Below are 14,039 nucleotides of genomic sequence, written 5' to 3' on the forward strand. Positions count from 1 at the left end.
AGGGGTGCCTCAGGGAGGCTTAGGGGTTCACTGCTTTGTACACTCTTACGTCCACAGCCTGGGTGTGGGCTTGTCTCCCCCCATCAGCCCAGAAGCCCCGAGGATGGGAGCTTTGCACACAGCTAAGTGCCAAACCCTGAACCCAGCGGACACTGCAAGGGCTGGCCCACACTCCTCTCCTTTGTTGATTCATATTCATTGATACCCCTCCAACATACGCGCACGTGCGCACGCACACGCAAACACAGAGCAGTGGGCTGACAGCCAGACTCCATCCATTCGTTTCTTCACCCGCCACACGTTTGCCAGAATCTGTTAAGGTAGCACTCAGAAACAGAGAAGATGTGGTCCCTGCACTGGAGCCGCCACTGTCTCAGGAAAGGCACTCAGGGGCATCAGGGTGGCAGAGGGTCTGGAGACAGCATCCCAGTGGAGGTGGCCCCTGAGAGGTGTGCCAGGTGAGGAGGGGCTGGGCAGAGGCTAGAAGGTCTGCACGAGCAACAGCACAGAGGGCAGAGCCTTGCCGTATACTGGGCTCATGAGTTGTCTAATGATGCTGTCCCAGTGCTGGGATGTGGGAAGCAGGGAGAAAGACGACCACAGAGATGGTCAGGACCACATTGCTGTTGGCCTTAAATACCGTGAGAACTTGGGCCACACGCCTAGATGTGCACGGAACTCATGAATGAAGCACATACCACCCGAATGAACGAGCATACGAATATACCATCTCTAGGTGTCTTGCACCTGTACACAGGCACGCAGTCTAGGCACACACCAGCATGTGCTGTGTGTACGTGCACAAGCAGGCTGAGGTGCACACGATGTGTACACTCAGGCGGTCAGGCCCGCAGGCCATGTGAACAGTCACAGAGATACTCTGAAGAAGCAATCCTTAAACAACCCAAGACACAGGCACACAAGCACACTGAGGGACATACCCACAAGCTCACAGGCAAACACACATGCAGCCCTCAGGCCTGGACTCACACGGATGCCCACACACTCAGACACCCAGCCTCGGTCACACACACACGTGTGGTCCAGAAATGCACACATGAACACCTACACACAGCTGCATGCCTGCCCACCTTCCGGTCGGTGCCATTGAGCAGGATGGTTTCGATGCGGTCATAGAAGGCATCCACCCAGTACAGGCGCCCAGCTGGGATGTCCAGGCTCAGCCCATTGGGCCAAAGTACTGTCTTGGAGGTGACGAAGATGTCTCGGTGTGAGCCGTCCATCCAGGCCCTCTCTAGCCGCCCTCGCCGACTGTCCTTGGGGTCCTCCTCCCAGTCAGTCCAGTACATCCACCTGTGGGTAGTTACTGGTCAGCATCACATGGGCCACCCCTGCCATCAGCATCTTCCCCTGTGATCCTAAGCCAGGCAGGCCCTTCCAGAGCTCCTCACAGGGTCCTCCTGCCCTGCTCTACCCTGCTGCTGCTACTGCTGCTAAGTCGCTTCAGTCGTGTCCGACTCTGTGCGACCCCATAGACGGCAGCCCACCAGGCTCCCCCGTCCCTGGGATTCTCCAGGCAAGAACACTGGAGTGGGTTGCCATTTCCTTCTCCAATGTGTGAAAGTGAAAAGTGAAAGGGAAGTCGTTCAGTCATGTCCGACTCTGTGGGACCCCATAGACGGAAGCCCACCAGGCTCTTCCATCCATGGGAGTTTCCAGGCAAGAGTACTGGAGTGGGGTGCCATCGCCTTCTCTGGCTCATCCCTGGCCCACACATTTCATTCATTCACTCCTCCATTCAACAAGTAGGTGCTGAGTGCCTACTGAGTTGGGCACAGCTCTGGCACTGGAGGTGAGACCAAGGCTCCCAAGGCCCCTCTCTCGTGGAGCCCATGTCCCACCCAGGACACAGACAAGAAACAAGTCAGCCAGGAGGGCCACACACACTGGAAAGCGATAGAGGTCAGGAGGGACTCCAGGAAGGGGGACAGCATGGAGACCAAGAGTGCAGCTGGTGAGGAAGGCCTCTCCCAGGAAGTAGCATTTGAGCTGACGTGAACACTGAGAAGCAGCCCCATGTGTAAATACTTGGGAGTCCCAGGCTAAGGAACTCCAAGAGCAAAAAGCCCTGAGGGAGGAAGGGCTGGATGCTGGCCTGAGGAACAGACAGCAGGCAGTGGGAACAGAACTTCCAGATGCAGGAAGTGAGGTGCAGAGGTCAAATGAGCTGCAGGCAGACCTTGCAGGACCTCAGGGCTGATGAGGGCACAGGGAGCCAGGGGAGGGCGCTGCTGGGAGTGACAGGACCAGATTGTTTCTATGTCTCACTCCCACTGCCCTGTAGATAAGGACACCTTTCCCTCTCTCAGTCAAATTTTTGCTGCCCTCCCCCGTCCACTCTCCGTCTTACCCCCCAGTCCTGAGGCCCATGGGACTCAGGCTCTGAGTCCCTGGCTCTCCCTCTCCTCGCCCCAAGGTCCTGGGAGGACTCACCCATTGAGTGGATCCACCACGATGGCCCTGGGGTGTGTCATTTTGCCCTCGATTAAGGTCTTGCGGGTCTGAGCAGCTTTCTCCAGCCTGGCCACGCTGATGGTCTTCTTGGGTCCATCATCCGTCCAATACAAATTGTCCCCCATCCAGTCCACAGCCACGCCTTCCACATTGTGGATGCCTGCAATGGGGCGGGTGGGTGGGCAGAGGGGGAGTGTCAGAGGAGGCTCAAAACTGCCTCTGGTCCTTAGGATACCTACACTTTGGAGCCCTTGGCTACTGGGAGCGCAGGGAGCCTCCTGGCCCGAAATGGTGGTGAGGCTGGGCTGGGCTAGGAAGGTGGAGGAAGGGGATGGGAGGTCATTTGTGCTGCGACATCTGTGTTGAGGCAGTCTCTCAAAACTGGACATGGCAGCGAGGAAACCTCCATGGTGTACACAGGCTCACTCGGGAAGGTATGTCAGGGCCTGAGGTGGGTGGAGAACTGGGACAATAGACACGTGACTCTGGGTACAAGTGCAACACTACATGCCAGGCCTAAAAACCCTGAGCTAACAAAACAAGTAAGTTAGGGAGTGACTTCTCACTTAGCTCCATGCTTCATCTCCAGCTTAAATAGCAGTTCCCTGGGAGAGGGAACCCCAATCTTTTCCTGATGAGGAGTTACTTTTGGTTTCCCCAGAGTCTTATGGTTGCTGACTGCTGAGGTTCTCTGAGTCGAGGTGGGGCGTGGGGAGCAGGACCAGGGGTGGTAACCAGCGTCAGTCAGATGGATTGGTCAGGAGGGCAGGTTTGGGAGTTCAGAACACCCGGCACGCATGGTGCAGCACTCAGGGGCTCAGAGCCTCCATGCAGGTGGGTATTCAGAAGACAATGCACTGCTGACCTGCTGGGGCAGCTCAGAGGGAAAACTGGATTCCATTCACAAAACACGATTTTCTCAGGGCATGTAAGCCTGCAGCTCTCAGCGGCCGTGAAGTCCAGCTACACAGACTCTGTGTGTGCACATGTGTGCCTGCTCCAGTTCAGAGCCTCAGGCCTCTCCCTGGCTGTGCGCTGCGTGCAGCTCCAGGGCTCAGAGCCAACGGGAGAAAGACCCTGAGTTTTCCCAAGGGCTGGCAAGGATGCTGCCTTACCCATCCATCCTCCTGCCTCTTTTCGGCTCAGCCAAGAAGGGGGTCACCCAGGGGTCAATCTGTCTATCCCCTCATCTCCATGCCAACCAGACCAGCCAGCCAGTCACCAGGGGACTCTCCACGCTGGGAGGGAGGGCATGGGGAGACAGATGCCCAGGCCCTACATGGCTTCCTGCTTCCTCAGGTGCATGCCACCTCCCGGGAGTCCCGACCGTCCACCTCCCACTCTGGGGCCCTTACCGTCCTTCAGGATGGTCTCCCGCTCGGTGCCATCGATCTTCTGGCGGCCAATGAGGTAGCTGGTGGTGTCGGCAAAGTAGATGAAGCCGGTCTCAGCGTGGAAGTCCAGGGCCCGGGGGTTCATGAGGTTCTCGATGGGGATCATATGCTCGTCGGGAACCTTGGCCCCCATGTCCATGCCCCGGATGATGCCAGGCCGGCCCTTGCCATACACGAGGAACAGCTCGTGTTCTGGCTCTAGGGCAGGCACAAGGAGGGGCACAAAGTCAGACAGACAGACAGACAGACACACACACACACACGTGCACACGACCACCACCCAGCTGATGCTCCGCCTGCAGTGAGTGGGTGGGGGCAGCACGGGGATCTGAATCACATGGACAGACACAAAGCCTGTAAGGCCCAGGGAACAATGCCCTGGGGGGTGGTTTCCTGTGGACTCCAGGGGTGGGAAATGGAGGAAAAGTAGCAAGTAGCATGTTTTCAGTAAGTGCCCACTGTTGAGTAGTGAAATTAGTGACCCAAATAGGTTGGAATCTGATCCCTTTTGACCACTTCCTCTGCTGCCATCCCAGTCTAAGTCACATCACTTCTTGCCTACACCGCAGAAATAGCCTCCTGCCACTTCCCTGCTGCCCATCCTCCCCGCAGCAGCCAGCACGATTGTTTTCACAAAAGGGAGTCAAATTTATAAAGCCACCCAGAGCTCCTCATCCCAGTTAGAACACAATCCAACCTGGGTCCTCATCTCCCTCATTCGCGTGGCTCCCCCACCCCACCGCCTCCATGTTGCTCCCCAGCACGCCAAGCTTACAATGGCCTCTGAACCCTGGCACTGCAGATTCCCTCTGCCACAGATGCTCTTCCTGCAGGTACGTGATCCACTTCCTCACTTCACAGGGAGTTTGACTCTAATTTCAATTCCACAGGGACGCCTTCCCTGAGGGCCGTCTCAGCGAGCCTGGGCTGTCATCATGCGTGCCATGCTCCGCTCTATTTTCTTCCTAACACCTACCAGCACCCGAAGTCATTTTTGTGTTTGCCCACCTCCTCTGCCAGACTATAAGCTCCACGAGGCCAGAGACAACATCTATCTTGTTCATTGCTGAACCCTTGCTACCAGGACAACGCCAGACACTGCGTGCTCACTAGATACTTGATGAACAAATGAAGGGCTGAAACGGGCCAGCTGACAGTGTTCTGAGTGGGAGCCTGAGTGGGATAGTGGGAGAAGCCCTGCTCTCAGATGGGAGTTCAAGTCCCGGTCTATCCCTCACTAGTGACGATACTTTGGTTAAGTCCCTCCATCTTTCTGCATCTTAGAGGGAAGGAGCTGGGCTATGGGAGGCAGACCCCTCCTGTCTCATCCCAGCAGGCACCCAAGCCCTTCCCCAGCACTCACTCTTGCACGACTTCCCGTCACTGCCCAGGCTGAAGCCGGAGCGACAGCGGCAGGTCCGCGCCTTGTGGCTGTTGGCCAGCAGGCAGATGTCAGAGCATCCGCCTGGCTTCCCGTACTGGTCGTTCTCGCAGGCATGGCTCCTCACTGGGGCAGGGTGGAGAGCCGGTCAGGACCCCTCGAAGTCTCCGTGCCAGGCCCTGAGAAGGCTTCCTCAAGTCTGACCACACTCCCTCCTGCTGCTGTCTTTGTGTCTGCTGTCCCCTCCAGGGACTTGGAAGCCGCAGGACTGGGATTCCTCTACCCTCACACCACCCGGCCTTGAGACTCAGGCGGGGACTTTCGTGGTCAGGGGACACTGCTGCTCACAGCCAGGTGCCAGTGAACCCGGAGGGGTGATGGAGATCCTGAGCAGAATGAGGGCAAGGGGCTCCCGGGGTGGGATTCGGAGGCTGAGGGGCAGACACAGGGAGGCATTCTGGGGTGGATGACTCGGAGAAGCAGTCATGATACAAGAGGAGTGCCCACCGGAGGGTCCCGGAGGGGCTGCGGCGTGGCTCACCTCGGGGCTGACGGCGCTGGTGGTAGATGTGGAGGGCACCGCCCTTGTCCACACGGGTGACCACCTGGTAGTCAGTGCTGTTGAACCGGTTCACACGGATCACACTAGTCTTCTGCTGGGCGTTGGCATTGTCCGAGTTGGTGGCGTAGAGATAATTCTCAAACACGGTCAGGCCGTACAGGTGCTCGATCTGCGACGGGCAGGCAGGAACCGTCAACACGAGAGGAGAAGAGATTCCTACCTCCACCGTTGGAGAACTGGTCCGCTTTGCATCCGGACTCCGTGACTCGCATTCCTAACTCCTCCCCGCATTATCCAACTCCGTGCTTTACTCCTGGACTATCTCCTCTGGACTATCCTTTCTTGAGATTTGCTTGTCAAATCCCACTGATCCTTCACAGGGCATCTCTTTGAAGGGCCTCTGGAATCTTCTAACCAGAGATGACGGTCTCTGCTTCCACACTCCATTTCTGGCTGTAATCTACCATCTGGTGATCTATGGATTTACTCTATCCCCTCGGCTCAAACCCCTTGAGGGAGGAACCAGACTCCTCCCTCTCAGAATCAGGCACATATCTGCTGATGGAGTGACTTTGCACTGATCTGGAGTTGGATCCTTCCCTCTGTCCACAGAGAACATTCTTAGCCCACCTTTAGCTCCCAGCTTTCAGGAGGGTTGAGAGGACAGACTGGCCCCAAGCAAGCCTGATAACAGCCCCCATTACCTGCATAATGTATCTAAGGTGACCTTCTGTCCTGTTTATCCAAGACTGACCCCGGGGGACTTCAAGAGTCAACACTGGGACAGTCTGGGGCAAATTGGGATGGATGGTCACCCTAATTACCCCCGAACAGAGATGCCATCTTTGGGCTGGAAGGGCTTCTAGACCAGGCTCAAATGCTATTTCCCAGTGGTGTGACCTCAAGCAAATCACTTAATCCCTGTGAACCCTGAGATTCTTCAGCTGCCAAAGGGGAACTGAGTCACCCTGCCAGCTCATTCTCCAGGGGTTGCTGTAGGGACCAAATGAGAAAAGGGAAGTAAAAAAGGTGTTCTCTAAAACGACTGTGGCCATCCAAGTGGAAGTCATGACCTGTCCTCTTCCCCCAGTGCTTGTGCCAACCCCTCTCATACTGTCCCCCGTCCCGGGAGGCCTAGAGAAGGGTCCCAAAGCTGAGACTTCCTCCTCACCAGGATGCCCTGGATGATGGTCTGCCGGCCCTTGCCCTCGTAGTCCACCACCTCAATGTAATCCAGGTAGGCATCAGCCCAGTAGACAAGGCGGCTGACGAGGTCCAGCGTGATGCCGTGAGGAAACACGATCTTGCTGTCAACCAGCTTGGTGCGGTTCTGCCCGTCCATGTCACAGCGCTCCACTTTGGGGATCTGACCATAGTCAGTGAAGAACACCTTCCTGTGGGCAGACAGCATGTCACACCGGGTCTGAACGTTGGGCACCCTCCCTTCTACCAGGGCCTCTGCCTCTGCCCCTGCCTGCCCCGCTCACCCCATGGCAGGGTCCAGTGCAATGCCCTTGGGGTTGTACAGCTCCAGGTCTAGGAGAGTGACACACGTGTCCCCGTTTCGGTTGCAGACAAAGATCCTGTCGTCAATGTCATCCACAAAGTAGAAGTTGCCAGTCAGCCAGTCGATGGCCATCTGTTCGACATCTGGAGAGTGGGAATGAAAGGGCTATGGGGGAGGTCTTCCCCTGACATGCCCATCTCCTCTGGGGTGCCCTCCTTCACCACCCAGACCACGGTTGTCTCTCCTCCCTAAGCTCCTACGGGAACTATCGGCAGTGGCGTATTTTGCCTGGTGTTGTTGGCAATCCTTCACCAACCGAGTCTCTCCAAAGACAAGTCTCTGAGTATACTCCTTCACAGCCCTGCTCCCCAGGCCGAGCTCAGGGTGACACACATGGGCAGCAGGAAATCACTGGCTGGCTGGCTGACTGACAGGTTTCCCAACTCTAGCCCCTGCTTGAATGGGCCCATCTTCCTGCCCTTCTGAAAGGCAGTGAGGACAGGTCCACAAGGTCACTCCAGAATTTTTAAAATTTGCTTTTTCTTGGAATAAGAGCACTCAGGCTAATAAAACATCACACATCTCTGCTTTTTATCAACTCTGTCTGGTGAGTCGGCTTATCTCACGCCAGTCAGGAGCACCAACCAGAAGCTATACGTGTTTCCTGACTTTTCAAAATGGAAAAGCCAGGCATCCGTCAGTAAATCCAATCTAAGAGAAGAGAATGTTCAAATACAGGGCCCACGAGATGGAAAAGGGAAGGCCCATGGTGGCAAAAGATTGGGACCAGTGACATGGGTCAGACTTCCTGTTCTCATTTCCATGGCCGATGCTTCTACTTCCCTATTGCTCAATTTCCTCTCTCCTGGGGAGGGTGGAAGGAGTGGGAAATAAGATACAGGGTGGAGAAGAGAGCACAGAGGAGGAGAACCACTAAAGGACTCTGAAGGTAAACTGAGGCATGACTCATAAAGATGGGGAGCTTCAGGAGGGTGGGAGCGTGGGAGGAGGGTGCAGGCCAGGTGCCCACACTCAGTCTACATCAAAAGGACCTCAGACTCAGGGGTGGGCCAGGGTAGCAGAAGTTCAGGATACAGGAAGTCTGGGGATGGGACCCCTGCTGTCCTCCTGGTGGTGAGACTCCTTCTCTGCAGGACCCACTGGCTCCCATCCATCCATCCACGGCCCTCTCCAACTACTGCTATCAGAGGTGATGCCTCTAGCAAGCTGGGACATCTTCAAGACAGTGACTCCCTAGACCCCTGCCTTGCATTCTACTTCCACCAGTTTCCCCAATAGGCAAAGGAATCTTTGGACCATCTGCCTTTGGCTGCAACTTTTTTTTTTTACTGGAAACTCCCACTAGCGACAATCAACCCAGTAAGGACTTCAATTCTTGCACAGCTACAGGTATAATGACTAGGCTTTCTGCTAATCCTCCCCCTTCCCCACAGGGATTCAGGGGCTGTTTCTTAACAGAGCATGGGGGTTGTGGGGCCAAGGGAACGGGAACATGGCTCCCAAGGAACTTGGCCAGGCCCTGACACTGACTCACAGTCACAGGACTTAAGCTGAGGGAGGAAGGGAAAGAGCCAATTTGAGACTTTCATCAAACTAGTTTCCTCTTCAGGTCCCCCCTGTTGCACCCCACCCCAAGACAAATGGAAGGAGAAGTCACAGGCATGAGCTGTTACCCCGTGAGTGCTCAGGTGCCCCTAAACCCAGCCACTGTCTCCTCTGCGCCCAGTACTGTCCCGTCCTGACAAGGGCAGAGATAAGGGGCTCATGGGTCCCAGGCCAGGGCAGCGGTTAGGCGAGCAAATGACCCCACACTGTTATCTTGGAGAAAGCAGATGAAAATGAAGGCTGCTGGGTCACATCCAGAGGAAACCAAGGTCCCAAGTCAGGGTGAGGGGGGACCTGCCACAGTTCCAGGCAGCCAGCAACGTGGCTGAAAGGCAAACAGATTAAAAGGCAAACAGGGCTGTGCGCCCTTTACTTGGTGGGCACAGTGGGGGTCTGGGGGCTGCTGGCATGTAGATGGACCTTCTCATTCGAAGCTGTTTCCCCAGCACCAGCTGGTGCAGCTGCGTTCTTCTCTCCAACTTCCTGAGGCTTCCCTGAGTCACTGCCCAGCTTCAAGGCTGGCAAAACACTGCCCCTGCTCCCCCACGTGCCCTTCCCTCAGCAAGAGGGGAGGAGGAAGAAACTTGAAGGGATCTGATGCCCCCGTTTCGGATGGAGCTCCACATCCTCTCCTCCAGACCCAGGATGTGCTGACCTTCGGGCCTCCCTCCTGGCCTGGGTTCCTTGCCAATTCCGGGAAGGAAGGCAGAAGGGATTGTCCTCGCTCTCTGATATTCACCCTTGGCTGGTCCCCACTTCCACCTCCCAAAGGCCAGGCAAGGCCCCGCTCAGCAGGCCGGTGAGGACTTGGCAAGAACAGGAGTCCCCGGCCTAGCCTAGGCTCCCCTTTGGTATTTTTGCAGCTGGAGACTATTAGTTGCAAGCAAAAATCCTTTGTTATCCAACCCCCCTCCATCACATTATTTTCCTTTCTTCTCAAGTCCAAACTCCTCTGCCCACCACACTACATACACTCACAAACAGGCACACACATACACACACGCTTGGCCACTCTTCCCACTCCAAGCGTAAGGAGATGGGCTCAAATGGGCACCTTCCCTCCGAAGGCGGTGCTGGACTGTTGCCCCCTGTCCCGGGGCACAGAGGGGACAAGTGGAATCCCCTGTCCCATGGCATGGAGGGGACAAATGCAGTCCTGGGCTTTGGCCTAGAGGACCTCACATTCTGGTCCCACACACCCAGAGAGCAGCTGTCCCCTCGTGGGCCATCCTTCTCAGGACTGATCCACTTCAGAGACCTTCCAGAAGGCCCCTAGCCAAAGACCCCAAATCCTGAAGACAGGAGAATCTCAGGTAAACCCTAGGGGAGGGATGCTGTGTGGTGGTGGGAGGAGTCTGGGGCTGGTCTGAGAGCTGAGGGGCCAGGGATGCCAGAGTAGAGGTGGCGGCTGGTAAGCTGGGAGGGCGATGAGACAGAGGAGAGACCACAGCCTGTCAGTGACGTTGCAAAGGACTTTCAGTTCCAGGCCCCAGAATAGACCTGGGGTGTGTGTGTGTGAATGCTCAGGCCTCCCTGAGACCCCGCCCCGATGCTCAGCACTCTGCACTCCCCACAACTCCAGCTTTTCTCAACGTCTCCATCCTTCACATCATTCAAGAAGCATCTCCCTAAACAGTGGCTGCTTTTCCAGAAACAACACCACCCATCTCATTCCCATGAAGACCCTAGCTTCAGCCACAGGATTTAAGACACTCTTCCTAAAGTGATCCTGGGGAAGAAAGAGAGCCTCTCTGCCTTGGGGGAAATATCCCCCAACACATCCACACACCTGGAGATTGCAAATAGAGTACAAGGTCCCTGGACAAGGAAGGAAAACCACACTTCCAGCTTAACCACACCCCGAGGAACACATGGACTTCTGGGCCTTGTTCCAGGAAACTCTCCCACCAGTCTGCTGCACCCTGGGCCCAGCCAGGCTCCAGACACTGACAGCCCAGGCCAGGTTTGAATCCTGGTTCTGTCACCTTCCCACTGTGGAACTATGGGCAAGTTACTTGATGTCTCTGAGTCTCAGTCTGCTGATCTGGAAAATGGGATGATGCCATTAATAGCACTCAGCACAGGGTTTGGCACATGATAAACGCTCTACTAATGGGAGCTGCCGTTCATACCATCCCCTGATCCTCCCCACCCCCCAACCCCATCCTTCCTGCCTTTTCCATCTGCGCCTTCAGCCAGAGCCATGTGGCCTCCTGACTAAAGGTGGGCAGTTTGGGGCTGATGCCTACTATTCATCAAGACAGTTCAGGCCCCCAGGAGGAAGATCTCTGTGTGGCAGGCCTTCAGAAGCCCCAGGAGTTCCTCTTATCACAGCCTGTTTACCTGATGACAAAGACCATGAGGGCAGGGCACTGTCTTTCATTTTGTGCCCAGTGCCCGACACACATGTACTGATTCATTCAACAAATATTTGGCGAGTACTGAGTGCTCATGCTGTTGTCCCAGTGCTGGGACATCAGTTTTTCCCTTCCCTGCTTCTTCCAGAATCCTCCTTCTCTAGCCTGAGGATGCCCAAGACAGACAACCTTCCTGCTTGTCAGAGCTACTCTGGTGTCTCACCCAGGGGCTGGGAGAGATGCTCGGGGGTCAGGGCCCTCGCAAGTAGGGAGGAGACCACTGGGCGGGCCTGGCAGAAGCTTTACTAAACAGCGTGTCTGCATGCTCCTGTTTCCTGCTGGGTCCTGACTTCAGCTTTTCTCGTTCCACCAGCAGGTCCGGGGATCAGCCACGTGGGGTCAGCTCTACCCCCCCGGGCTCCCTCCCTGCCCCGTGTGTGCTTCCAGCCCCACTGTCCTCCTCTGCCTGGCCCAGGCCCACGCAGGCTCAGTCCTGGGTCCCGGGGTGAGACGCTCGGACTCTGAAGCTCCGATTCAAAGTCAGAACCAGGGTCTTCCCACTATTGAGAAATGCTGGCTGGGCTCTAAAATGCATCTCTCTTGCTTAAGTTACTTCCTTTGGCTTGAAAACAGGGAGGGGGTTGTTGGGAGCCGGCTGGGTGGAGAGGCAGCTTCGACAGCGGGGGAGGAGAGCCCTGGGCTGGAGCCGCGCCGGGAGACGCAGGGCCGGCCCTGCCTGGCCAGGAAGAGGAGCAAAGGGCCATTAAATGTGAGGAAACTGGGAAGGGGAACGGGAAGCAAAAGCACCAGGATGTGGGGAGCTTGAGGCCAATGAGTAGGCTGGTGAGAGCCCCTCGATATTCTGATAACCGGCAGGTGAGAAAGGCCAAAGAAGCCAGTGGCTGGCTTTCCTCTGTGACACTGAAGGGTTCTGTAGGCTGGGGTGGGGGCTGAGAGGGTCGGGGTAACCCGCTCCGTGGGAGGGTGGCTCCCCTGCCAGCCGGGAGGCCAGCTCATCAGACTCAGAGGATCAACTCTCTCTCTCTGCCCCTGCTCTAGACAAATCACTGCCCTATTTCCTGTTGTGATTTTAAACACACACACACACACACATACACGCACGCACGCACACATGTGAGGGAGGGAAAAGTGAAGTTGGCCAGCTGGACTTAGGGACCCATTTCGCAACCTCACAGCCTGCAGCCTAGGAGGCCTTTTCTAGGCCTCCCAGCCAACCTCTTCTTTCCCTGTGCAGCAAGGTACCGGGGAGAAACCTGAGGACCTCTGAGGGCACCTCTGGAGCATCCCCCCATACACAGCTCCAGATAAAGTGACTGCAGCAAATCTTATTTCCCTCAAGGCCTCTGTTGGCAACCTCAGAACCTCCTCTCAGCATGCACACACATCCTCCCAGGACCCCAGTTCTGAGGACTGTGCCCATTCTTTCTACAGTGGAAACATCCTGGTAGCCCAGGTCAGAGGAGCAAAGCCAAGGTCACACAGGGCTGCGGTGGGTGGGGGAGCTCGTACACTTGACCTCTAGCCCTGCCCAGGGGCGGCCCTGCAGGGGGCTGGACAGGACCTGAGGTTCCTTCAGAGGGTGGTCAGAGGCGGGGGGGGAGGGTGGGCAGCCCAGGTCTGCTGACCTCTCAGGGCCTCGGTCTTTGGTCTCTCATTCCCGAAATGCTTGATGTGTTTATGCACAGCTTGCTCTACCATTTATCTACCATTTCTTTACATCCGCTCACTTTTCTCATCTTGCTGCATCCTAAACAATCTATGAAGTCAGAGATTTGACTTGCCAGTTGTAGGAGTTTCCTAATAGGTATTAAAAAATAACATAACTATTAATATAATAGTAAAAAAACGCATGTCCACACACAGCCTAAACATGAAGGCATTCCCACTTGGGGAAAGTGCCAGTCACTCACTCATGTCCAGCTCCTTGCGACCCTCTGGACTGTAGCCTGCCAGGCTCCTCTGTCCATGGAATTCTCCAGGCAAAACTACTGGAGTGGGTTGCCATTTCTTTCTCCAGGCCCACTTAGGGAAAGGCAGTCGTAAACCCTGAGTGGGGGCAGGGGGCCCAGGGTCTTCCCTGAGGATCTCCTGGCTCTCCCCATCACGTTGTCCAGTCATGGGATCAGAGTCCTCAGAAGCCTGACCATCCTGCCACGCATGGCAGGGGAGGATGGGCCCTGGGGTTACATTCTAGGAGGGAGGGAAAGAGATGAACACTGAATCCCCAAGACCCACCTCCTACCCAGGCCAACGAAAGACACAGGCTGGGGAAGGAAGGGCTGGCAGCCCGGCATGTTAAGGTAGCAAAATGCTCACATGCACACACACACCTGTCAGGACGAGTGAGGACATGGGCAGTGGATCTCTTCCCACTTGAGCAGAAATGGATGGAAGGGCCTGGGCTCAGACAGGAAACAGCAGGACCTCAATCCTAAGCCTGTTCCACAGAGCCTCGCATGAAGCTGTGCTGACCACTGTGGGGCCCGGGCAGGGCCCTTCAAGGGCTCAGGACTCACAGCAGGTCTGGCTCACATATACGCCCCAGGACCCATGTGAAACAAGCTCACTTCCTGGCCTCCTTCCTTCTTTCTATTCTATTTCTGTTTCCAGAGTTTTCTCCGGGGCAGTCTCCCCCCTGTGCTGCCTTCTTCCCACACCAGCAGGCAGGCTTCTCTCAGCCCCTGGGCTCTGGGCTCCAGCACCTCTCCCTTGTCAG

General features: G+C 56.1%; 1 protein-coding gene across 3 annotated transcripts in view; it reads right to left on the reverse strand.

Annotated features, from left to right (window-relative positions):
- The window catches only part of LRP1 (LDL receptor related protein 1), an 80,290-nt gene that overhangs the window by 48,019 nt on the left and 18,232 nt on the right, over positions 1 to 14,039 (reverse strand). For all 3 annotated transcript variants that reach the window (XM_052641023.1, XM_052641022.1, XM_052641024.1), the window contains exons 7-13: positions 7,300 to 7,462; positions 6,984 to 7,206; positions 5,792 to 5,981; positions 5,233 to 5,376; positions 3,831 to 4,067; positions 2,455 to 2,635; positions 1,092 to 1,314 (exon numbers count right to left, since the gene is read on the reverse strand). In XM_052641023.1, coding sequence (XP_052496983.1) covers positions 1,092 to 1,314; positions 2,455 to 2,635; positions 3,831 to 4,067; positions 5,233 to 5,376; positions 5,792 to 5,981; positions 6,984 to 7,206; positions 7,300 to 7,462 — 1,361 coding nt within the window. The remainder of the gene's footprint in view (positions 1 to 1,091; positions 1,315 to 2,454; positions 2,636 to 3,830; positions 4,068 to 5,232; positions 5,377 to 5,791; positions 5,982 to 6,983; positions 7,207 to 7,299; positions 7,463 to 14,039) is intronic.

The sequence above is a fragment of the Budorcas taxicolor genome, chromosome 5, assembly GCF_023091745.1.
Source record: "Budorcas taxicolor isolate Tak-1 chromosome 5, Takin1.1, whole genome shotgun sequence".
In the NCBI taxonomy this organism is placed as follows: domain Eukaryota; kingdom Metazoa; phylum Chordata; class Mammalia; order Artiodactyla; family Bovidae; genus Budorcas; species Budorcas taxicolor.